General features: G+C 41.7%; 2 protein-coding genes across 2 annotated transcripts in view; one reads left to right on the top strand and one right to left on the bottom strand.

Moving 5' to 3' along the window:
• Positions 1-24,194, bottom strand: part of LOC126758370 (interference hedgehog) — an 82,711-nt gene that overhangs the window by 5,461 nt on the left and 53,056 nt on the right. The window contains exons 4-7 of the mRNA XM_050472627.1: positions 20,962-21,069; positions 4,795-5,135; positions 3,773-4,732; positions 3,570-3,711 (exon numbers count right to left, since the gene is read on the bottom strand). Of these exons, the coding sequence (XP_050328584.1) occupies positions 3,570-3,711; positions 3,773-4,732; positions 4,795-5,094 (1,402 nt within the window). The 5' untranslated portion in view covers positions 5,095-5,135; positions 20,962-21,069. The remainder of the gene's footprint in view (positions 1-3,569; positions 3,712-3,772; positions 4,733-4,794; positions 5,136-20,961; positions 21,070-24,194) is intronic.
• LOC126758372 (regulatory protein zeste) lies at positions 78-3,476 on the top strand. Its single transcript, XM_050472628.1, has 3 exons — positions 78-927; positions 1,887-2,362; positions 2,430-3,476. Exons 1-3 carry the CDS (start codon positions 560-562, stop codon positions 3,110-3,112), a joined length of 1,527 nt encoding a protein of 508 aa, XP_050328585.1. The 5' UTR covers positions 78-559; the 3' UTR covers positions 3,113-3,476.

Below are 24,194 nucleotides of genomic sequence, written 5' to 3'. Positions count from 1 at the left end.
AACGCTACAAAGTAGAAACAAACTCAAAACATGGCCGACAAGCTATCACTCGTCACTCGCCACTCGCACTCGTTTTCTGTAGCTCGTTGTGAGTGGGTTTACCTGGAGTGTGTGACGGCGCTTTTCCCCAAGTGATTTTCTCTATTTGTGAAAAGAATTCTAGAAAACTATTGAAATCCTCAAGAAATTTTGTGCTGTGATGTGCATATGAAAGCAAAAACAACAAAATACATCAAAGAGTTCAACATTAATTGTGCGAAAGCACTCAGGGCCGCAGCTGTCCACTTAAGTGCAGTGTAGCAACAACAACCGCATTAGAGTGCTATTAAAAAGTATAAAATTGAGAATAATATCTGATTTTAATAGCTATTTTTTGGTGGAGTCAAAAGCAATTCACCTCGTTAAACGCCAGTTTCTTTGAGCTAACGCCGTTTCGAGTGGAGCTGTGCGCACTACGAAATTACAAAAACAACTAGCATAGTTGGGTGCTTACGAATCAGAAATTCTCCCTGTTGGATTGTAGAAGTTCGTCGTCAACATAGCGAAGAAATCGCGTCAGATGTCCACTGGCGTGGCGGTGGGTGGCGGCGGTGATGGCACCGTAACTGTGGTTACCACCACAGCCAACGGCGCGGAGGAACACAATGCCGCCAATACGTCCACAGGCAGTGCGGGTGCCAGCGGCGCAGTAGGCAAGTCAGGACAAATAACTTTAACGCCACGTTTCACGCAAGAAGAGAAGGAGATACTCTACAGTCTGTTCCATGAGCACGAAGAGGTCATCGATATTAAATTCAGAAAGAAGCAGCGTTCCAAATACTCGGTGCGTGATGCCTGGGAAAAAATTGTGCACGAGTTCAATACACATCCGGGTGTTAGCGCTATGCGAAACCTGAAGCAAATCCAAAAATTCTGGCTCAATGCAAGGTGAGTAGAAGATGCCTAGCCAGAAGACCTTATTTGTATGGCTTCCACACTAACGGAGCAGTCGCTGACCCGCGGCCAGCAGCTGCTCTAATTCGTGCACCTGTTACACGCAAATGCAGGCCACTCGGCGGGCTGCACAGAAATGCATTCCTCCCGCCAACGTTGCCATTAGCAGTTTTGTTTATGGCTCTGCCTGTGCGTGTGTGCGTGTGTGTGTGTAGTCAAACATGTGTCGTTAAGGAGCTCATTGAAAGCCGCATTCCAACTCATAACAAACAAATTCTGTTGATTTAGTGGGTCCGATGGACTCAAAACCCCAGCAAGCATAAAATATACCTCAAAACACAAACAAGTCGAGCGAAAAGTCGTGCACAAAGCACAAACGAGCCAAATGTGCACCCGTAAAAGAGCTGACAACAACAAAAGCGTCTAATGACGAGTCATGACGAAAGTATCTGAGCGCTATGTTTCGCTCCGCAAATACACGCGACCAGGCATTCGCTCATGCCCTCATTCATTGTCGTGCGGGAGATACTCGTCTTTCGAGTGCAATTAAAAATGGCGGCAAATGACAAGCCGCAGAATATCTCAATAAAGGCATGTAATATCTCAAAGATACAAAGTATCTCAGATAGTTGGAAAACAAAGAAGTGGCTGAAGTCTACCTTTCTTCTAATTCAAATGTGAAAAAGTCAGTGAACGAAAATAACGTATTTGCTCCGAATATCGAAACTAGTTGATTTCCGAGTATGCAATAGCAGTGAAATTCCACTCGCCAAAGCAGGCATATGCGCTCTTGCCTTGAGCAGCTCATTTATGGGGTTGAATAGCTGAAATTGCGAGTTTGGTTTGTGTGTCGGTGCGTGTGTGTGTGAATGTTGGCGTGAGTGAAGTTATTTGTTTATTTATTTAACGAGTGATAACTTTTATATTTCTAATTATGTTGCTGTTGTTTTTAGACTCCGCAAGCAGTACCCCTTCCGTCCAAGTGGTCAGAAAGACGCAAACGGCTCACAAGCAAGCATCGATTCGGATCGCCCAGAAGTAGTAAATCATGAGATTAAGGATGAGCCCGATTTCCAGGTCACCAACATAGACCCCGATGAGCATGGCAGCCAGAATGAGGCTTTCGAAGAGATCGAGATGGATACTAGTGACGGTGTGGGACAGATAGAGCAGGAACCCATTGATCCGCTACAGCAGCAACAGCAACAACTACAACAGCAGCACCAGCAACAGGTGCTTCAACAGCATGTACAGCAACAACAGCAGCAGCAGCAACAACAACAACAACAACAGACCATACAGACACAACAGATATCGGTGGATCAAATCAGCGCCGAAAAGCTGACACTAAACGATTTGCTACAATTCAAAACAACGCGCCCACGCGAAGACATCATTCTGCAGATAAAACATCCCGTTGATTCGAACAGTAAGTTACTAATAACGATTCCTCAGTCAATGTTGTCTAACCGCTTTCTACTTCTGCTCTCGAACAGCCACCCATATCACTATACCTTCGCCAACGCGCATCACTATACCCAGCCAGCACCAGCCGCAGCATCACACGATCACCGCCATGCCCGCGACCGCCTACAATCAGCAGATCATCAGCGAGATCAAGCCACAGCAAATAACACTTGCCCAATACCAGGCGCAGCAGTTGCAGCAACAGCATCTTGCCCAGCACCAGCTCGCGGTTGCTGCACAGCAGCAGCAGCAACATCAACAGCAGCAGCAACAACAACAGCAGCAGCATCAAATGAAAATGCAACTGCAATCGCCAGCGACCGCACAGTTCGCGACTGCTACACCGACATTCACTTGCGCAACACTGCACGCGTTGCCCGTGGCCACGGCACCGGCGCCGGCACCCGTGGTGCCGACGGTTAGTGTAAGCAATGCCGCAGCAGCAGCCACGGCGCAGGGAAACACCACCATCACGGTGGAGTCATTCGAGGAGAAAGTGCAGTATTTCCGATTGAAGGAGGCCGAGCTGCGCTACAAAGAAACGCAAGTGACGTTGGAAAAGAAGAAAATAGAGCTCAGTCGTGCACAGGAAGATTTGAAGCATTTGCGCGAGGTGCACCGTCTACAGGTGGAAGAGCTGAAGATGAAGATACGCATCTTGCAGGAAGAAGAGAAGCTGCTGCGCAAGAGCCCAAGCTCAGTGCAAGTATAGGACGGGGCCAGTTGGCCGCTGCTTTGTGGGGGAGTTGAAGGGAGGAGAGAGAGAATTGATTATGCATTATTGGTTATCTAATAAGATATCGGTTAAGTTTTTCTTTTATACTAGAAATAAAATTTTAAACTCACATTTACATTTAAACAAATACTAGTTTTCTAAACTTAATGCAAAAACAAGTTCAAATTGTTGCATTTTGGTATTCTATATCTTCTTGGAATTAAGTTGTACGAGGAAGTATTGCTGAGTATTTCGTAAAGGAATGTAATTTAATTTAACTGTAAAGCGTCGGGGCGACGAAAATATATCGAATTGTATATAATAAGTTATTTATCTCGAATAAAGAGAAAACTGACATCCACTTCATCGTGTATAAGTTATTTGAATCAAACCAACTTATAATTCGGAACTTTTAAAACTTTCCCAATTTTATAGAGATGAGAATTTTACTCACGTATTTTCATGTGTTTTCGTTTGCCCTTGTTTTTGTTGCCGGTGTGCTCATAAGGCATGCGTATTGGCACGGAGCCTAGAGGAGCTGAGTCTTCGCCCTGTATTTGCTTCGGGTTCACTTCTAAGTAACTGCCGTCGCTTACCTGCAATAAATAAGAGTGTTTACACGGGATTGCTACCATAACCGAGCTCTGTCGCATTTACCTCGCCCACTTCGTTCTTTGCAAAACACTGCACGATGCCCGCATGGCGCTTCTGTACATGCCGGATAACCAAACGACGGTCTTCATGAAAGGTCTCGTTATCCAAAGAAGTGTCTTCGCCATTAATTAACCAATAGATCTGGGGGAAAGGATTGCCGGCTGCCGAGCATTCCAATTCCAGTTGATCGCCTTCATTTGTTCGTGTCTTTGCTGGACCACGCAGTATTTGTGGCGCCTCCAAGACAATAAATTTTATAATTTGCACCAAAGCAGGCGCAATACCGTTGTCTAAGCGACACACGTACGAACCTTGATCCTCGGGCATCACATCAGATATCTGCAAACCGTATGGCAACACTTTTGTTCGATTGTTGTAGATGTTAATTACATTCGGGCTACTCCAAACGGCTTCCGGTGGTGGCGAACCGACACCTGGGCATTCGAGTACGGCTGTTTCACCTGGACGCGCCGTCACTTGTGACACTGGCACATTAAGAAAGTAGGGCGGCGTGCGATCAATATAATCGACGCGCAAGTCTATGCGTTGTGGCAATCTCACCTCCACGCCAGTGATGGCGTTCATTGCCGAGCAAGTGTAGTTACCGGAATCTTTTGATGACACTGTATTAAGTATGAGCGCACCATTTGCTGAGGGCAACACCTCGGTCTGTGGCACTTTCTCGCCGTTGCGGAAGAAGCTCCACACCGCTGGCGGATTCGAGCTCACTGTGCCGCAACGTATTAATATGCAATTCTTCGGCGCTACGCTCCAGCGTATTGCATTGCGACTATAACCGTTCGAGTTGTCGATGCTTATGGATACGAGTGTCAGCCGTGCGGGTGTGGAAGCAATTGCGGCCGATCCGACCCAGGCCACACATTGGTAATCACCCAAAGTTTCGGACGAGACAAATACACGCAAACGAGATGTCAGGTTTTCATTTACAATATTGTGTCCATCCTATGATTGTGGAGTAGAAAGAAATAGATAAAGTTTAAATAGAAAAGGTCATTGATACCGACCTCGCCGCCATGAAGATAATTGTAGTTCATAGCGTCCGTGGCACGTGCGCTTGTATGACGGAACCGCCATTCCAAACGGTCGGGAGCCAAATTTAATTCGCACTCAAAAACAACCTCATCACCTTTGGGCGCCACTGCTGATTCGGGAGAACGCACAATGTGTACACCCAGTGACGAGGATTGTGAAGCCGCGGATAGCTTTAGTTGATTACATATGAGTAAACTCAACAAGAATGACAGCTGCCAAGACCCAGTTATTCCTGTTGTTGCAGCAGATGAGAATGTTGCGTGATTCGCCATGGCCCAACGCCAAAATGATGTTCTAAAACCGGATGTATAGGCTAAAATAAAAGAGATAAAAACTTCCATTTTTCAGAGATTTAATGAAATACGAATGAATTGATGAATGAATTAATAGAGGAAGTGCCTTATAAATAATTAAACACTACTGCAATGTGCATCAAAGTATATATGCGCAGCTTGTTCACGAATGGAGGATCAATCCATTTGCTGCTGCTGTACAAAAGTAAAGTAGGTATGTATGTATGTATGATGCCTTGACAAACGCACACAGACTTCATTTTAGTTTTTACCCCGCTAAACGAACTTGTTACGAGCGCATAAATCTAGGTCCGATCATATGCAACTCTTCTGCTAGCCACCAGCTGCCATATACAGCATTCCAATTGTCACAAATGACAAGCCATTGATTTCGAGTTGCGAATCGCATGGGTTAGACAAATGAAGATTAAAGTTTGAGGCAGGCATTCGCCGCTTTAACTTCTTTCTGACTCACTGGTTGTAGAACCGGCAACGATTAGTGATTGGTCCTGCAGCAATAGCTTGGCCAATAAATATCTTGTATTGATGCAACAGGTTAAATGAGATGCCAAGCTCGCTCAGCAGGTAACCTTAACACAAACACAACTCGCAAAACAAATTGCGAAGCTACTAAAGTTAAGACGCAAGAAAATCTTCCATTTACACAACTCCCTTCTTATTACTTAAAGACCTTTTCTAATTTGCACTTCGTATTTATTAATAGAGTAATATTTATTTACTGTCTTGTTTAAATTCCGGTTGTGTTCGAATTAACGAAATTCGATGAACTGTCGCCGGCGAATAGCCAGACTGTTGGAAACGTATATTTCCTTAATCGTATTACATACATTTATACCCATTACATGATGCATTTAAGTATACTTTTATCATAATATATTTATGTAAAAACAACAAACACCGTTTTCGAATTTGTTTACATGTATTTAACGCATTTCGAACATTTTCATTTTACACAACCGAAAAATTTGGCGTTCGCATGGCAACCTCCACTTTGACAGTTCGAATTTGACGAAGTTACGCGGAAAAATGAAAATTTGTGCGCAGGATTTAAAATTTGTAAATTTTGTTAAATATAGTTAATATAAGTATACAAATATGTGTTATTAGTGTAGTGCGGGTAGGAAAGTGTGTTTGGGAAATGAAATGTCAATAGTTCGGGTGCGTTTTAGTGCGGTTTAAGATCATGAGTGGACGGTGAGGTCCAACGCACAAAAAACTCAAATTTCCGGTAAGTTGTGGCAATTGAAACGGAAAAAATGTTAAATGTTTACTTAAACAGGATACATACACACATATGTATGTATATGTAAATGATATATAGAAAATGTTTAATATATTCGTTTATGGTTGCACATTGCTACATCGGGCACACATTTGGTGATTGGGCAAAGTAATTACGGCATTGTACATGCATATTTACACATGTTAGCATGAATATGCAGGTGTTTGCGTTTTTTGTTTGTGAAAACATCAATCACATTCCCGGTTTATGACTTCACTAAGTGATAGCGAAAGCGTTAAGAAAAACAATGGATTCTCCTGGCGTGTTAGCGTAATTGAATGTATTTAGATTTTTGGTTATGAATATAATTATTTTTCTGTTTTTATATTTGAAATAGAACTGATGCAAATCTATTTGAAAATAATGATCAAGATTTGGAAATTCACTGTTAAAAAATCGGTGTCAGAATTGCAAAGGGTAGGATGCGAAAATAGCGCTGTCACGTTTAACTTCCGTTTAGAAAGGTTGGTAATTAATAAATTTTTTGGGAACTGCTGAAACCAACTCAAAAGATCGGCGATAATCCCCCCGTTTTTCTAGGCTAGGCAATGGATGTGTATCGCTGGTAATATATTAGGAGCACGCCAAACGCCGTGAATACATTTACGCAGCAGTTGATACAATAACGCTTGTGTGAGCACTTCAACACATCAACGCCCCAGGGATGCATGCGCAACGAGATATGCATCGCGGCCAAGGCAACCTGAACATGTTTGCACGGATAGCAACGTTACGGATAAGATCGGTTTTAATATCGGCGATTGTTGTTTCGCATAGCGCGATTGTATGCAGATTTAGCACAGTGAAGAGCTGTATATTATGAGCCATACTATGCACATACATACATATACATATGTATGTATATCTATATAAACGATGTGTAGATACACTTTAATGCATGGCGTTGTGTTGTGCGCACCACATCAGACAGTTTGATGATGTCAAGCTCGTAATTTGGCTCGGCTGTCCCTATGTTGAACCAATTGCGGCAGGTAGCGAAGCCGTAGTTTGCGCACCCTACAGCAGCGCAAAAACGGCTCTGCACGCCAGCACTTGAAACGAGTGAACAGCTTTGATGAGACTGCGTTGACGCAGGAGGTTATTGTCTGCACCGTTTGCGCGACGGCGGTGTTCGTAAAGGCAAAATTCCTTTTAAAATGGAGCGCACCACTCGATCAAAGCACATGTGGCAGGATGAGTGACATAGTAAATGCGACGTGTGTAGAAGCTGCGCAAGAGCATACGCTTTTTACGGTCTGTCGAATGGTAGTTATTACTGATATTTTTTTGTTGCATTACAACTTTGAAGCAACAATTTGGTGCGGCGGTGAATGGCAAAATCAACAGCTACGGCGGCGGCGATTGGCATTCGACGTGCACTGATGGCTGCACCACGCGATCATTCAATGCTTTTGATATGCCACATCAGCGGGATTTATAAACGCGAATGCTTGATATGACGTGTGAGCGACGGTTGTTGTTTTTGTACTGAAAAAATGCAGTGTGCTACCTGCTCGCCGTCACTTGAGCAGGCTTGTGTATTGCTGGGCTCGCAATGTTTGTTATTATTGCTTCTGAGAGGGCTGAATGCGCTTGCTGTTGTTTTTGCATTAGAGGTTGTGCCACTAGCACTTTACGTCCCTTGATCTCATTTAGCTACCGTCTTTATACTTTCTTTTTGCCCGAAATGTGGCGTATGTGCCAACTCATATGTTGCTGTTGTTTTTGGTGTTGATTCGTCTGATGTGGCACATCCTTTGACTGAAATTGGATGTGTATGCGTGGTCCAGCTCATTGCATATGAAGGGGAGTGCGACGCGCCGCATATCAAGGCGTGCATCGTTAATGGGCTGTCATTATTCTTTAGTGTTTGGAAGTGGTCTGGTTCTTTCTCTACCTCATTGTTATTGGCTTCGAAAAGCCGCACGTTCATTAACCGTCTTTATAATACATTTCGGCTTTTTTACTTTCGGATGCTTTAAGTGCTTTGTTGGCCAATTTTATTGCTTCCTCCCTATTTTTTGTTTTTTTTTTGTTAACTGTTTCTGTTTTTTGTTGTTTTATTTATTTTCTGCGTTGTTAAGTGGCAGTATGTCAATGCAGCTTGCCACAACAAATGACTAGCGTGCTTTTGCTGGACGCAGGACGGTAGTTGTTTGACTTTAAGCTACCAACTTTTAGTGCTTTGGACCATAATAATTTAATGCAATGCAGATTTTAATTTTGTTTTTGTACTTTTTGATAACTTTCTTTGCAAAATTTCTCGGAAGAAATGTTTTCAGTGTTGTTTGTAAGAAATGTTCTGTAAATAGTTGCCACCTGACTGCAAATATTTTTTTGATTGCGTCCAAAAAGTGGTATATAGTACTAAAAAAAGAGTTTTTTTTATAAAATATTTTTCTTTTTTTGTGTTTTTTATTTTATTTTTGTGTACTTTATGGATTTTTAAATTTATTGCAGAAAACTTGTATTCATTTACTGACTAAAAACTTATATTTTTTATTTACAGTTACAAAATCATAATTGTGTTTTCATCAAGCCTTAGAAAAATGTGCATCCGAAATCGTTAAATGTGTAAAATCTTCCAAAATTATGTTTGAGCCCTATCATCAAATCTTTTAGCTGCAAATTTCAAGGTAAGTAGGTGTTTTCAATTGTGCTTGTGTGTATTGTGAAAATTTTCGAAAGTGTTCAGTAATTTCTAAAAGTGAGAATTTTAGGGTGAGTTTTGTAAAAATTAGCACTTTTACGTTTATTATTTCTAAATATATTTTTTAAACAGATTGAATCATGCCTGTTCAGGGCATACTAAGTTTGACACGAAGTTTGTAACATCTAGAAGAAAAAGGTTAGAGACATTTAGCCATTTCCGTCTGCCTGCTCGTTTGTATGTCCGTCTGACTGTATATATACAAACCAGTCCCTCAGTATTTGAGATATCGATCCGGAATTTTGCACCCGTTCTTTTTTCACCAAGATCCTGCTCATTTACCGAAATGTACGATATCTGAGCACTATAGCATATAGCTGCCATACAAACTGAACGATCATAAAAAATTGTTTGTATATGTGTAGGCAATTATAGCCTCGGTGCAACCGAGTACTATATCTGCAAAACCTCGCTGGGACCTTTGCAACGTTTTTTTTGGCTCAGTGTAGTATAACCTTAAAAATTGGCACTGTGCCATACAAAAATAGATGGTTAGTCTGGGTTGCTAATATATTTCGTTTAAAGATTTACTTGCTACGGACTCATTCATTGTGCGAGGGCTTTCGACATTTATGTGTTGTTGTTTTGTTATTTGCTAAGGTAGTTTGGCAACTTGGAGCTGCATAACATTTAAAAGTCATAAAAATTGATGAAGTGCTGTGGCGCGTTGTTGCCGTCGTTGTCTGGGCAGCCACTGTCAGTGCCACCGCGCTGCCCAATCGATTTCTGTTTGCTTTACCGCGCTACCTTTGCCAGGCAGACTGTTCTTTGCTCCGTACTTTACCCGTTGTTTCTTCCACACTTTACCCGTTCTTTGCTCCACACTTTAGCTAATATTTTACAGTTTTATATACTGCTTCAGAGCAACAGCCATTTCTGCATTGGAAAATTAACAAAATCGCCAGCAGCAAACTTAAGCGCGGTGTCCTTAAGAGCAGTAAACGAAAGTTGCGCTCCATACCACCTTACCGGGTTGCCACTTCTTCTCGGTTCCTTTCAGCCACTTGTGGTGGCTCCGTTTGGTCGACTCCCTGCTGCTACAGCACTTCCACACGCCTGAAATTCCAAACATCTGCTGTGCATCGTCACTAAAAACTCGTTTAGAGCGTTGATTACGACTTTGACGCAGCATTTGCCAGTTTCATTGTTGTTATTGTTGTTGATGTTATTGTTATCGCATCACTCATTGCTACGGCGGTCGTGCCTTTTTATTGGACCTTTTAATTGCAATTGTTGTTGCTGTTGTTTGCGTTGTTGCCGTCCGCCAGACATTGGCATGTTTGCCGGTGCCATTTAATTTCTGCCATCGCCGCCCAGACCGACACAGCCCCAGTTGTTTATAACCATCACTGGTGTTGCTGCTGTTGTTGTCGCATGCTTTTATTAATATCGCAGGCATATTTTTCACTTTTTTCACGGCTTTTTTCGGCTGCGTCTTCGCCTTTGCTCCTCCTTTCCGCTCTTTGGCTGCCTTTTATTGACAGCGAATGCGTTAAAATAAATGTGAATTCTTTCGCGAGGCTGAAATGGAATGCGCTGCAGCGGACGCAGCATAAAAATTAACAGCAACAAAAGTGAAGAGCGAAAACATGGCCAAAGCAGCAACAAAAGTCACACCAGTCGCACGCTGAGTGTCTGCACAAATAAGCGCGTGTGTGCGCCTCTCTGCGTCGCGTGTGTTTGTATCTGTTGCAAGCGATATTCGATGTTTTTAATGTTTGGTTATTAATTTTTATTGCCCGCATTCTTTATATTGTGTTGCTGTTACTGCTGTTGCGACCTTTAAAGCACTTTTGCATTATTCATGCACTCAGTGCGCTTGTTGTTGTCCATTACCTGTTGCGCCCTGTGCACGTAAATCAAGCCATAGCAGCAGGCCCTGCCCAACTGGCCAAGCTATGCGCGGCTGTGGCATGTTGCTGTCGCTGTATGAACTGACAGGCTTTGCGCACAACACCAATAAAAACAACAAGATCAAAGCATAGTTTCTCTAATTGGTTTTTTCGACTGCCACTTGGCATGGCACGACGCGCTTATAAGTCACAGGTGGGCTCTACAAATGAGGTATTAGCAATAAATCTGTAAACTTTGATAAGTTCGCCACTTGCAACACGCCCCATTTTTCCTGCAGTTACAAAATCTCATTTGCTGATTTTTTCGTTTGGCACATTAAAATTAATTGCATCGATCTGTAAACACTTCTCGGCAAAATCTATTATCTCACAATTGCATGCAACATAATTGAATTTTGCTGCTGCAAAACCGCAAAGATTTGTTCCTCCTTGCCAGTCGCCACCGCCGCACTGCAATTATTCCGCACATTTAGCTGCAATTAAGCAGTAATAAAAGGCAGGAAGATCAGGACTTGAAGGGGGATTTGCTTGTTGCAAGCATGCGCGCCACACGCAACCAACAGCACATGCCACAAGTGGTTATGAGGTTGCTGGCAATGGGACAGACAGACATTCAGGATAAATGAAAAAAAACAGCAAACAAGCAAGCGGTTGCCCGCTCACCGCAAAAGCCGCAGACAGCCCACACTGGGCGCCACTAGCCAAGCTCTGTGGCATGCAGTAAGCGTGCTTACGTTAGCTACGCAGTGGCAACTGCAATAAGCAGCACATCTCTTGTACATGTTCATTTTCGTATTTGCATTGCAAGTGTGGCACAGCATTGCATGTGCAGTTACCGCTCGTGCGTGCCGGAGTCCCTGTTAGCCGGCATTGTGTGGCGTGCCGCGCATGGCATTGCCGAATTGGCTGCACATTGCTTATGCGCTAATTTGTTAGCGCAGAGAAATGCAAATTTTCGCAAGTTGCCACGACAGCCAAATGCGGCATGCCACGCGCTGAGGCACTAGCACCCATTTTTGGTGGCCACAGAAATTCAACTTGCCTTAACCTAGTGTGGCACTGCGTTTTTGCACGTTTGTATATTAAATTTTTACTGCAAATTGCCACATGCCGCATGCCTCGCAAACTTTCATTTCACTGCTAGCAGCAGAAAGTGGAAAAATGCAAGTTCGTAGTTAAATATGCCACCAAATATTCGTCGGCACTGCGCAACAGCTAGTAGAACATTAAAAAGTGGTTTGAAAGATGGCCAAAAAATGTACAACAATATTTACGAGCACTGCAGCAAACGCAAACGGACAACGAGAATGACTGGTGTAAGCCACATTCCACAGGCGGCCTCATACGCGGCGTGCCTACCACTTTACGGTGCAAGATGCGCAGCAGATGCGACAAGAGCGCTGCGCAAGCAGAGCAAAAGCACTTATGTAGCAAGTAGCGCTGGTCTGACCAAGCTGATGGGTAGCTTTTTTTCTGGCCACCGGCGGTTTTCTGCATGTGAGCGCGCACATTCACATGCATGTTTGCACTTTGCTGATACTTTTACGCTTTGTCTTTCTTTGGTGCACATTCTCCTTTTCCTTTTGCTTTCCTTTCGATAGTAAAAATCGAACTTGTTCACTCGCCCATTTGACGTTTCGGCAGCTGTTGCCCCAGCGCTTGTGCCTCGTTCGCATGCACAGCCATACGCGTTGCAACGTGCGGCGCAGACACGCCAACATTTTCGGTTTTTTGTCGGGGTTTGGAGCACAACGAAACGCGTTCAACGCGTTTCATTTATTTATGCGCGCTGTCTGCGCCTTCGGACAGGTCTGTGCAACTTATCGCGTTCGAGTGCAAGCCGGGCAGTAGAATAACATGTCAGCATAAGGCAAGAGCGAAACTTTAAGCGTTGCTGTAAAAAGTTGCAAATAATATTGGCAAAAAAGTAAGGAGTGGCAGCGCGAGAACATTGCATGCACCAGCACTGGCTTCTCGTCGTTTTGCGATCTGATTTTGCACGGCTGTGGCATGGTATTAACTGCTGCGGTCGCTTCGTCCAACGACCGATTGGCTGCGCGCCTGGGCGGTGTCGCCACTCAGCTTTGCAACGCTGCAATTTAATTGGATGCTCAATTTCTTTTTCGACTTTTTGCCCGATTTCTGATTTCACTTAAAGCGCATTAATAAAGAACGAAAATTAGGAGCTCGAATGGAGGGAAAATGCTACGCTTTATACGCTTCGTAGGCTAGCATTATGGAGGACTTAATCGAATATAATCTTCTATCGAAAGTAGTATATGAAGGTATGTTCTGTTCTAGGTCTAGTCTCCCTTTGTGATGATGTTGATGTTTAAAGATATGACATCCGAGGTATTTTGCCTTGATCTGGTTAAAGCGGGACATTCGAGAAGGAAGTGTTTATATCGGTAGGATATTAAATCTTAGTGCTTGAAACTCGATCGGATAGTACCCAGTCAGAACTCCTACAGCCACTGGACTTTCTGCGAGTTACCCTAGGCCAGAAGGGCCTTGCGACTGCACAGCTGCGGAGCAGATCTACTGCTATCTTTGTGACTGCCACCTCCGCTATGGAGTCAGAAACCTGTAAGCTTTGATCCATCCGTAAAACAGCTCCTTTTCTCCCAAGCGATCACTTTGGACTATACTTTTTACCTTCGGTACAACTTCGTAACACCGTAACATCATAACACCGGTATTTGTTCTTATTAAATCTTCGGCCCGTCAACAGCTTAATCCCGTCCTTCAATTCTGCTTCGCCTAATGTAGTTTCCCTACAATTTTTACTTTACAACGTTTTGACAGTTTGCATATGCTTACTGGCAACAAAAGCTTTCCACGAAGACCGATTGACAACGCAAATGCGATGGACACGAATTTCAATTCACTTTAAATCATTTACTGCGCTGCTTTTACGCATTAAGTTTTATTTAAGCGCATGCGCAAAATACTCAAGTAGCATTTTCTAAACAACCACTTGCTAAGCAGCAGCTTTCAAATGCATTAACTGAATTTTGCGGCATGCCACATCATTTACCAATGTACACAGTTTCGGTTTTTGCGTTTTTACACTTGTTGTTGTAGGGAAGCGAATTTTAGTTGTTGGTTAGCTAGTCTACTTAAATTAGTGTGTTCAACATAACTGCGAAATGCGGTTGAAGACGCAAATTGTTGCATCTAAACGGCAGAATGGGCATTCACACACAATGCGCTTTGCTGCACCTTCGGTCGGCTGTTGAGCGTTGGTTGTGCTTGCGATGCACAAACATTTTTACAGCGCTAAAACGCAACTACAACAACATGAAGATTAGCTTCTCTGGCTGCTACACTCCTCACGTGGCATTGACATTCGCTGCGTTAGGGTGTGTGTGGTAGCATGAAGCTGTGCCTGACGAAATTCAGGCGCATGCAAAGTCACAGTCTACGAAAGTGAGTGGAAACGTTGTAGAAGGGAGATCGCCCGTAGCTATACTAACAACCACAGATGAAGAAGTCGCCAAAGTTGTTGTGAAAACGTTCACAGCCTACGACAAAGCCGGTCAGATTTCCGTGTTGCATGCAGCACGGCATGTACGCTGTTGTTGCGAGAACTCAAGATCATTGCCATTTAAGATGGGCTGTGGCTTTTGCACTGTGGCAACAATGCTGCTTCCCCGCACCCACATGAGTGTCTTGGGCTTAAGCGTAGCTCGTTTTGGCTTTGTGGCAGCAACAAGTGCGCCGTTTATGCCACGCAATGGCAACAAACACGCTTCAGTTGCACACGCGCAGATCACTGCTTCATCCTTTATTGCATTCTTGAGCATATTTCGAGGTGTATTTCTGCTTGTTGCATGTGCGCGTTGCTATCTGTTGCTGCAACATAAAAATGTTGCTACCAATTTACGTAGAATTACGTTGCATGTGTGTGGCAAACGTAACAAGTTACTGCCACAAATGCGCAACACACACACACGTTAACGCCGTTACAACTGCTCGTTCGACCATAATACAACAACAACTTATTTTATTTATCGAATAAATTGCACACCTTGCACCCGCCGCTGCTCGGCCAGTTGCCAGCGCCTGTGGCCTTGTTGGGCGGCACATGCACGCCGTTGCTCTCCGCAGCACTTGATCTTTTCTTGTTGTTGTTGCTGCTGCTGGTGTAGTTGTGGGTCGTTCTCTTCGCCGTGGCCATTTTTATTACTAATGCACGCTTGCTAGACGATGACTCATGCGCCGCCGCATATTTGGTACATCGCCGTCGTCAGCTGCCGTTGCACTTGCCTGTCGTTGCTTTTGTTGTCGCAAATAGTTGGCAATGCGATTTTTGCATTTATAGCTTATTGAAGGCTGTCGAAGCGTGAGTGGTGGCAGATTTCAATTTGTGAAAATCGACAATTTATTTGCTATTTATTTTTTATTCTCCAATTTTTCGATCTGTGTAGCAACTAATTTGGCCGCTGTCGGCGATTGTGGCAAGATTGTAGGTGTTTGGCGTATTTCATGTTAGTTTATTTGCTTAATTTTCTCTGTGCTTTATGCCAAGCCAAATAAATGAGTATTTTGGCAGTAAAGTGCAAATGAGTTGCAAGATAAATGGACACCATGTGTTGTTGTGGCCTTTTGAGTCAACGATTTGGCAATTTGCGTGGTGGGAAACTGAGCGTGTGGTGCCAAATATTTAAGAAAATTATTACATTTATTAAGAAGGAGCCGTTAAAGACTTTAACCCTATAAATGGTGTATGGAAAATAAAGCTTTTAATTTAAGAAGAGCTTTTGTTATAGTCGTTTCGTTTTAAGTTTCAAAAATAATATTTAGAAGTGCAAAGTATAAAAGAACTACATAAAAGCTTTCAATGAAACTTATGATTTCAAAGGTGGCAATAAAAGCTTTACCTAGAATATTTTTAAATGTTTAAAACATAACACTCAGAGCGTATAGAACTCAAAATACGGTTAATAAATAAAACCCTAGATAAAGCTTTCACTTCATTGGGAAAGCTCACTTATATTTCTTTCAAATTATTTATTTTTTTGTGATACGGTCACTACTAGCTAATATAGCAGTACTTAGAGCTAGCTTCACTAACACTTTTTGGTGTTAGTCCTATTTACTTGCTGTTTCTTGACTTTAGCAGCTTTCAAAACGAAAGCTGAGTTTTCAATAACAGCCTGACCTTAACTAGCTCATCTAGCTGTGTTACCGAAGAGTAGAGAATAATCGGATATCTCTTTTGTGTGTAAAGTGAAAAGTGTCGATATAAATGCCAATCAGTTGTTTAGAAATTTCTGTTGGTCTACAATTTTCGAAGATGTTTATGAATGAAACAATAATTTGCAAATCAAGCGTTTAAACTGTGTACACGACCACCAACTACAAACAGAAGCTGCGCAAGTGTGGAGTCTTAGGCGAAAGAGTAATATTTAATAAATTAATTAATAAACTGCCACAACAACAAACTGCAAGTATTAGGAATATAGTGGAGATAAATGTAATAATGGAGAACATAAATAAAAATCTCATAAATAATCTAAAAAATCGATGTTGAACAACTTGTAAACTGACACGCGCTGCAAGCAGATGAAACAGCAAACGGTCAATGGCTCATTTGATATACATATAATGACAGGTAATCAAATGACTAAAGATTCAATGGACCAGTAGGTAAACAGAAACCATCAACGACAATAACAACAACATAGTACAACTAACAAAGCTTAAAGAAATCAGTGTTGAATGGACCAAAGCCTTTCGAAAGTTCAATGAAACCGAATTTTAGTAAAAATCTGGTTTTGCACAGCTAAATCGTATTCTAATATTACAAAAAAAGTAAGCTCAGAGAGTAGAATTAGCAAAGTGATAGCGTTTTTATATATCCAGGCCACTGAAGATGTAATATTGCTCTATTGATAACATTCTCATATGACTAAAAGTCAAAGCAGTAATTTATGGTCTATTTAATCGACCATAAATTATTAAATTAATTCAACAAATGCTTAACCTTTATGGACACCCTTTCGAGTGTTGTATCAAATATAAACCTGGTGAGAATTTCAAGCGATCCAAGCTAACTTACAACGAAATGCTAGTTCTGCCAACTTCTATCAACAGTTTATTTGCGCTGAAAATTGTAATTTCCTTTTCTGCTGGTATTACGTCAACACCTGCTGTCTTTTTGTAGCCAAACTTGCAACATCGCGCAGCCGAGTTTATAGCCTACAGCGCTTTCGTCATGTTGGCAGTTAATTAACAAAAGTGTTAGAAGCATAACTGTAGCCAATCGAGAGGCATCCCACTGAGGAGCAGCAGCAAAAGTTGTTGAAACAGAAAAAGCGCAAATTGAGCAATGAGCTGGAGTAGCAGAGGAAGTACTTTATGGCTGGGAATAGTCGTTTAATAAAATAGGAAATAAAAGGGTGCGGAAACTTGGCAAGGTCAAACTTGGACAACTTTCCGCGTTGAACCTGCCGCATAAAATATGTTAGCTAAAAGTTCAAGTTGGTAACATTGCTCCAAAGGGTTACCATTGACTGAGGCATGCTATGATTGCCACAAACGGAAATTGCTTAATGATTGTGAAGAAATTGCACTGTGAAATGGAACCTAGTCGGCATGAGGAAGGGTACTGTGTTGCACACGTTGCAACTATCAATGAAACGGCCTTGGGGCAGCAGTTGGCGCGGAACGTGCGAGAATGCAAGCGGTTATAAGCTGCAAAGCACAGCCAGCTGGCATGGGAAGGCGAAGGGATGCTGCAGACTGTGGTATGAGCCAACGGTATGAGTTAATTAAAGGAAATGAATTAAAAAATAACTGAAAACTAGCTGAATGAACTGCGCATAAGCTATGAATGGACGAATCGATGAATGAAGGATGTGCAGTGACACTAAGAAATACTGCAGACAAACTTTTGTGTGTGCATAAGACATTTAGAAGAAATTTAAAATATTCTAAATTAATATTTTAAATAGTTGGCTAAGCCAGGTTATAACTATGTGCGTGTGTGATATGTTTAAGAATAATTCAAAGGCACTTTCAAAAACAGGAAGTGCTCGCATAATTCATCTTATTATTACGCAAGAGTAGTTATTACTAGCGTAAAGTATATCATTATTCGCAGCATCTTCACTTGTGCGGTAATAACTGGGCAGATTCTAAAGAAAAAAGCACCATAAACCGCCCATTTTTATTGCAGTTGGACTTTAATGCTTAACGGCAGGCTTTCAAATGCTTTAGTTTTCTAATTGTTTACTAATTTTTTATATTCGTTTTAGAATATTTTTTTTCTTTTCGTTTTAGCTTACTTTTAAGTGTGTGTTTTTCTGCTGTTTCACTGCCATTAGTCTGCCACTTTGAACCTGTCTGGGTTAATATACATATAATTAATTTGTATCCACAAGCCAAGGAAAGAATCTGCGTTATTTTCCACAGCAAATTATAGCCAACACGCAGTTTTAGTTTTTACGAGACAGAAAATTGAAGAGCATGCTAAAATATATGTTTTAGAGCAGGCAGAAAGTCAAATCTCGTAGAAACTGAACTGACGCCTGAACCCTTCACACTTTGCCACCAACACTTTGAACTCGGCTAATTGAGTTTCTATTACCAAGAAACTATAAGCAATTAAGCTTTTTGCATACGCGAATAAATCTTTTCGGGGTAAGCGGTAGAGTAAGCGGCAAATGTTAATGAAATAAAACATTGCTAGACTCACAAAAAACTGCAAAATATTATTGTGAGGTGCGTGTGTTTATTTTAACTGTCATTTGCGCGCACCAAAAAACAAATATTTTCATAATTAACAACGCACAGAGTTGATTTGCTGTAACTCCGCTAATTTCTCACAGCTTATAATTACTTGGCTAGTTTTTTTTGTTTAGATACGCGTGTGTAAAATTTATATGTGCACATATGTGAGCCTAATAATCATAATTAGACACCTCACGCATTTATAATGCCTTGAAGAGAGTGTGAGACAAAAGAAGACTCTATAAAGCTGTAGTTTTGACTGCACATAAATCATTTTCTGCAGCGAATTTCGAGAAAAACGAAAAGAGCATTGAAAGGCACACATGGATGCTGTCGGCAGCGGCTGAAAGGACTATTGAACCAACTCAACTAACCTGCGTTTGACAGAGAAGAAGTGTATACCACGAACCACGCAATTTCTTTGAAATTCTCTGCTTAAGTCGAGCCACCCTTTGACTATATGGTTGGTGTCTTGCTTCACTTTTACCTAGAACTGCTGTTGGATATCCCAACTAGAATCCACATATAATCTTGGTACGTCTCCAGCTTCTCCCTCAATACAGTTACTTCAAATGGTCATGTTGTTGTACGACTTTTTCATGTGAAGTCGATGATCGTAGTTCTTAGAGCTCTTGCGTTGAATTAAGAAACACAAACTTCGTGGCAAACTTAATATACGCTGTTCAGGGTATAAAAATATTAGAACTTCTATTTCCGTCAAACTATACATACCAAATGGATGCCTTTCTCCTTAATGCTATAAATTTTTAGCTTTAGGACAACAATAAATTCGCAAGAATTCTGCAATATTTCATTCTAAAGAGCTTTCTAGTATCTTCGCCTACCTTGATAACGGTAGCAGCAAACCGGCTTACGGAATTTAATTAATTAGCGTAATTTGTCAAGCTTTGGCAAGCTAAAGATTGACAAAACAGGCAGTAAAAGCTGGACAAAGAGCAGCAAAGTCAGGCTGGTGTAGTGAGATGAAGGGATACACGAACTACCCATAGTATATAGTATTTGGGCAATGTAGACCCAGTAGACACAAGTCAAACCACAAGTTGGCTATTGATCCGTGGAGGAAATGTTGTTTACAAATCTTTGCTATAATTTAAGAGTTAATTTCATGCATAAATATGCAGTGAATGTGAGCGCAGCTGCAAGTTGCCCTGTTGCAAAGGGCTGCCCGTTTGTGGCAGCCAAGAAGTCGATAAGTCCAGGGCCATATAATTGAAATTTTTGCGGCCGCTGCGGCGCAGTTTTTGTTGAAGTTGTAAATTTTCAGGAAATGTTGCCTGAAATCATCATCATTACATACAACTAGCACTGCTGTGGTACACTTCTGGGCGCCGACTGCAAATTGCCGCTCAGCGCGCTGCCACGATGCTCGCCGCCGATATGCGCCTTGCGCACACATACGTTTAATCGCCAAGCGCTATCGCACTATGCAACATTTAATTTAAGCTGTTGCACATGCACATGCCAATTTCGCAGTGGAGCGATTCTTACTTGTGAGCGCAAACAATGTGATTTTTATTGTTATTATTGCATTTATTGCCATCATTATGGCGCTGCGGCAGCAACGCTTCAATACACAAGCGCACACACGCAGACATGGCGATCGATACAGCGCCGCAATAGCTAAGGTAACACTCGTTTGTTGTTGTTATTGTTTTGCTGTGATGCGCCGCCGTGATAATTTTGCGCCAGCGGCAACTAGCGCTTACCAAACCGCGTCATGTAGCTACATGGCAGCAACAAATGTTGCGCTACATGCTGTGGTGCTGCCACATAATTTTTTTATTTTTATTTTTTTTATTTTTTGCGCTAAAGGTAAATAAAAATCACAACGAGCGCCGGTAATTGCCGGCTTACATGTGTGTACTTATACCTCTTTCCATGCGACTGCTCTTGAAGTTGTTGTTGGCCGCGCTGTTAATTGTTATCTACAGTTTCGTAATCAATATTTTCTTATTTAATGATCACTTGGCGAGTTGTTGCTGGGCATTGTTAAAACATTAAGTTTTCCGTGTGTGTGTGTGTGTGCTTAGCGCATTGTGTGGCTGCGATAGTATCAGTTGGGGAGCGCGCTGCGGCCGCCACAGCTTTCGGATATGCAATTAATTGCATAGGAAATCACAGTCCATTCGAAATGGTTTTGCAATTCTTTTTTCGCCTATTAGCTTGTTTAGCCTGAGAAAATTGGGTGTTCTTTTTGTCTCAGTGTAGATTGAAGTACTCACCTTGGTATTATTTTTTTAAAACGATCGATCGCTGTTGCTGTTACTGTTGCACAGAGTGAGTACACGCTTTAGCTGCAGTAATGCTGGGAACACATACTAGATGAATTACTGAAAAAGAAGAGCGGAAAGAAGGATTTTATGTTATGTTGATAACGTCGATTATGAAAATTACTTTTTGAATAAGAAAAAATCGTTTTAACTTAATTAAACTTCGGAAAAAACACTTGGAACCTGCTCAATGAATTCAAACTTGCTCAAAAACTAATTTTTGTAGTTTAATAATTTTGCCGCATATTGGGATTGAAATGTCACGGTAGACAAACCTTAGGCTTAGCTAGCGAAGTTGCTGCCATTGACATTAACAGAACGATTCGTCGACCTTTTAGAAGTTTACGGGTAACCCAAAGGTCGGTTATCAGTTCAAGTTTGATTTAGGACCAACCCTACGCCCTAACCTAACCTTCCCGCAGTGCTCTTTAAAACGGCTCAGTGACCAAGCAACCACATTCATAAAGCTGTTTAACTTTTCTACAAAAATAATGCTCCTATAGCGCATCAATAATGTGTTGCTTTCGGTGCCTAATATGCCACTTATGAAGTTGTTTAACCCGCGTGTGACCCTACAAGGTACCACCACAGCATACCAAAAGCCAGCAGAAAGGAAAATACGAAAACATTTTGCTGCAAATGGCAGCAGCAACCACAGAAACCGCAGGAAAAACAACAACCAACCAGTATCATAGCTGCTGTGGCGCGTGCGTAGATTATCGTTGCCGCATAATGCATGCAACACAATGTGGCACACAAAATGCCTACAGATTTGCACTCGCAAGCAAGTAATTGTGCCGGCAGTGGCACATTGACTACAACAAATGCAAAAAAACGCCAAAAAAGGCATTCGAAGCAAGACAATTTATTTATACAAACTTCCAGGCATTGTTGTTGCTATCATAAATAAAGCATCTGCAGCTTGAATTCGCAAAGAGCCGTCAGGGTCGCTCAGTTCTCAGCCGGCATGCCATTGCATACCTATTATTGTTGTCTTTTGTTGTTGTTGTGTGCCACGCTTGTCATTGCTATTGTTGACTATTTGCGCAATTAAGCTTAATTTGTTGACGTTACGCGCAAACTGTGGCACCGTGGCGTGCAGCGGTCGAAGTGACTCACTCAATCAAGCGAATTGCTTGACCTGATTGCCTGCCAGGCGGCTCTATAACGGCAGCTATTTAGAAGAAGCGCTAGTTGAATTGCCGCACGCAAATTGCCAATTCGCGAAGTGGAAAACTCAAATCGCGCACGCGTGTCTGCGCAGAGCGGATGTGACGCTGCGCTGTCGGCTGTCGATGCGCTGATTTCGAATGGAACGCCTAACGGTGTGTAGTAGCTAACAGGCAGCTGAAGCAGGCAGGAAGCGGTGCAATTAGACGCAGCGCACAAATTCACGATCAATTTGCCATGAATCACAGCGCAAGAGTGCCAATGAAAAGTGCTGAGTTCTGGCAATATTTACCGGCTTTATAGTTTTTGCGTAAATTGAGAGTAATGAGTGTGGAATTCGTTTGCATATTGGGTAGTCGAGAAAGTCTTTTCGTATTTCTAATCAAACTTCAACTTATTTTTTTTTTTTTTTAATATTTATAATGAACTTTAATGAACCAAATATGTACCATTTTGGTCGACCACTTTTTACCTTTTTTCCGCTAGAGACATTATACCATCAGTGTAAAACTCTTCTGGTTTCTCGGCGAAAAACTGCGACAAGTAATTTTCACAGGCTACTCTTGAAGCCAATTTTATTCCATTCTCTCTCTTAGTTCTGCATTGACCGAAACAAATGGTAGTGCGATGGTGCAAGGTCAGGGCTATATGGTGGCCAAGCTCTCTGAAGCTGAGTAATCAAAGATGTGTGTAGTCTAACGTTGTCCTGATGGAAGACGAAGCCCTTTCTGTTGATCAGTTCTGGCCGTTTCCTACAGGCTGTAGCAGCTCATAGTGGATAATTCCTTTCCAATCCCACCAAACACTCAGCATAAACTTTCGAGGCGTCAATCCTGGCTTAGCGACCATTTGTTGAGCTTCACCACGCTTGGACCATGATCTTTTTCGCACATTATTGTCGTATTTGATCCACTTTTCGTCTCCTGTTACCATTCGCTTCAGAAATGGTTGAATTTCATTTCGTTTCAGCAAAGAATAGCAGATGTTAACTCGGTCCATTAAATTTTTCACAGACTACTCATGTGGTACAGAAACATCGAGCTTCTTTTTGTAGCCAGCCTTTTTTAAATAGTTCAAAACCGTTTGATGATGAATGTTGACTGACGGTCCTGGTCATTCTTTTCCATAATTTCATCGACTTTTTCAACAATAGGTCGACCAAAGCGAAGTCAATACTGTTGACTTTATTGGTTGTCTTCCACATTTTCATATAAAATTTCTCATGTCTGCCCCCTCCCCCATTAAAATAATCCAGCTAAAAACAGTAAGATAATTTTACTCGTTTTTTTGCTAAATTGTCTCTCAATAAGCTCTCAAAACCGGTTGTAATCAGCTTAATGTATACAGTGTATTTCTAAGAAGCACAAAATATCCAATTAAAAGTAAAAAATATACACAAATGATTATTAAAGAAAAAACCAAAGCGGATATTGATTAAAAAAAGTGAACTCGAAAAAAATTTGAAATTTTGCGCACTCACTGCCATCGCAGATAAATGTTGCCAAAAAATATTCAAGATAAAAAAGATAAAAATGTGCAAACAAAGCTTAATGCATTGTTCGTGTCGAAATCGAATAATGTAAATATTTATTTAGTTGCACTTAAGCAAATAAGCTTATCTTCGGTGCTGTCTCAAAACAGCAAATATAGAAATTTGAAAAGAAACTTTTTGGTCTTACATTATATTTACGTGAAGGGTAACTAACTTGACATTTTCGAGCTCTTTAACCTTGATATAATGATATTTCTCAGTGTCAATGGTTTGATAAGCAGCTAAACTCTGGTATGAAACATCCCATAGAAAAGCCGTCCCAAGCTCGAAACGGGTTTGGATTGTCAAGCAACTAGCAATTGTTCCAATATCAGTTTAGTGCTATGTTCCGAAGGTCTAGAGACTGGTTATGGTTACGTTTATACCGAAGACCGCAAAAACTCTCACGTCGTTACCAAAGATTTGAGACCCATTAGTCTATTCTCGTTTCTGTTAAATAGTTTGGAAAGACTTATAAAACATG

Source organism: Bactrocera neohumeralis, chromosome 5 (assembly GCF_024586455.1).
Source record: "Bactrocera neohumeralis isolate Rockhampton chromosome 5, APGP_CSIRO_Bneo_wtdbg2-racon-allhic-juicebox.fasta_v2, whole genome shotgun sequence".
NCBI lineage: Eukaryota > Metazoa > Arthropoda > Insecta > Diptera > Tephritidae > Bactrocera > Bactrocera neohumeralis.
This window is presented reverse-complemented; position numbering and strand designations above follow the sequence as displayed.

What these genes read in the sequence shown, in the direction of transcription:
- LOC126758372 (XM_050472628.1), top strand. Translation starts at nt 560, where the DNA reads ATGTCCACTGGCGTGGCGGTGGGTGGCGGCGGTGATGGCACCGTAACT. An exon ending in AAATTCTGGCTCAATGCAAG is followed by an intron (nt 928 to 1,886) that starts GTGAGTAGAAGA and finishes TGTTGTTTTTAG; the next exon opens with ACTCCGCAAGCAGTACCCCT. An exon ending in ACATCCCGTTGATTCGAACA is followed by an intron (nt 2,363 to 2,429) that starts GTAAGTTACTAA and finishes GCTCTCGAACAG; the next exon opens with CCACCCATATCACTATACCT.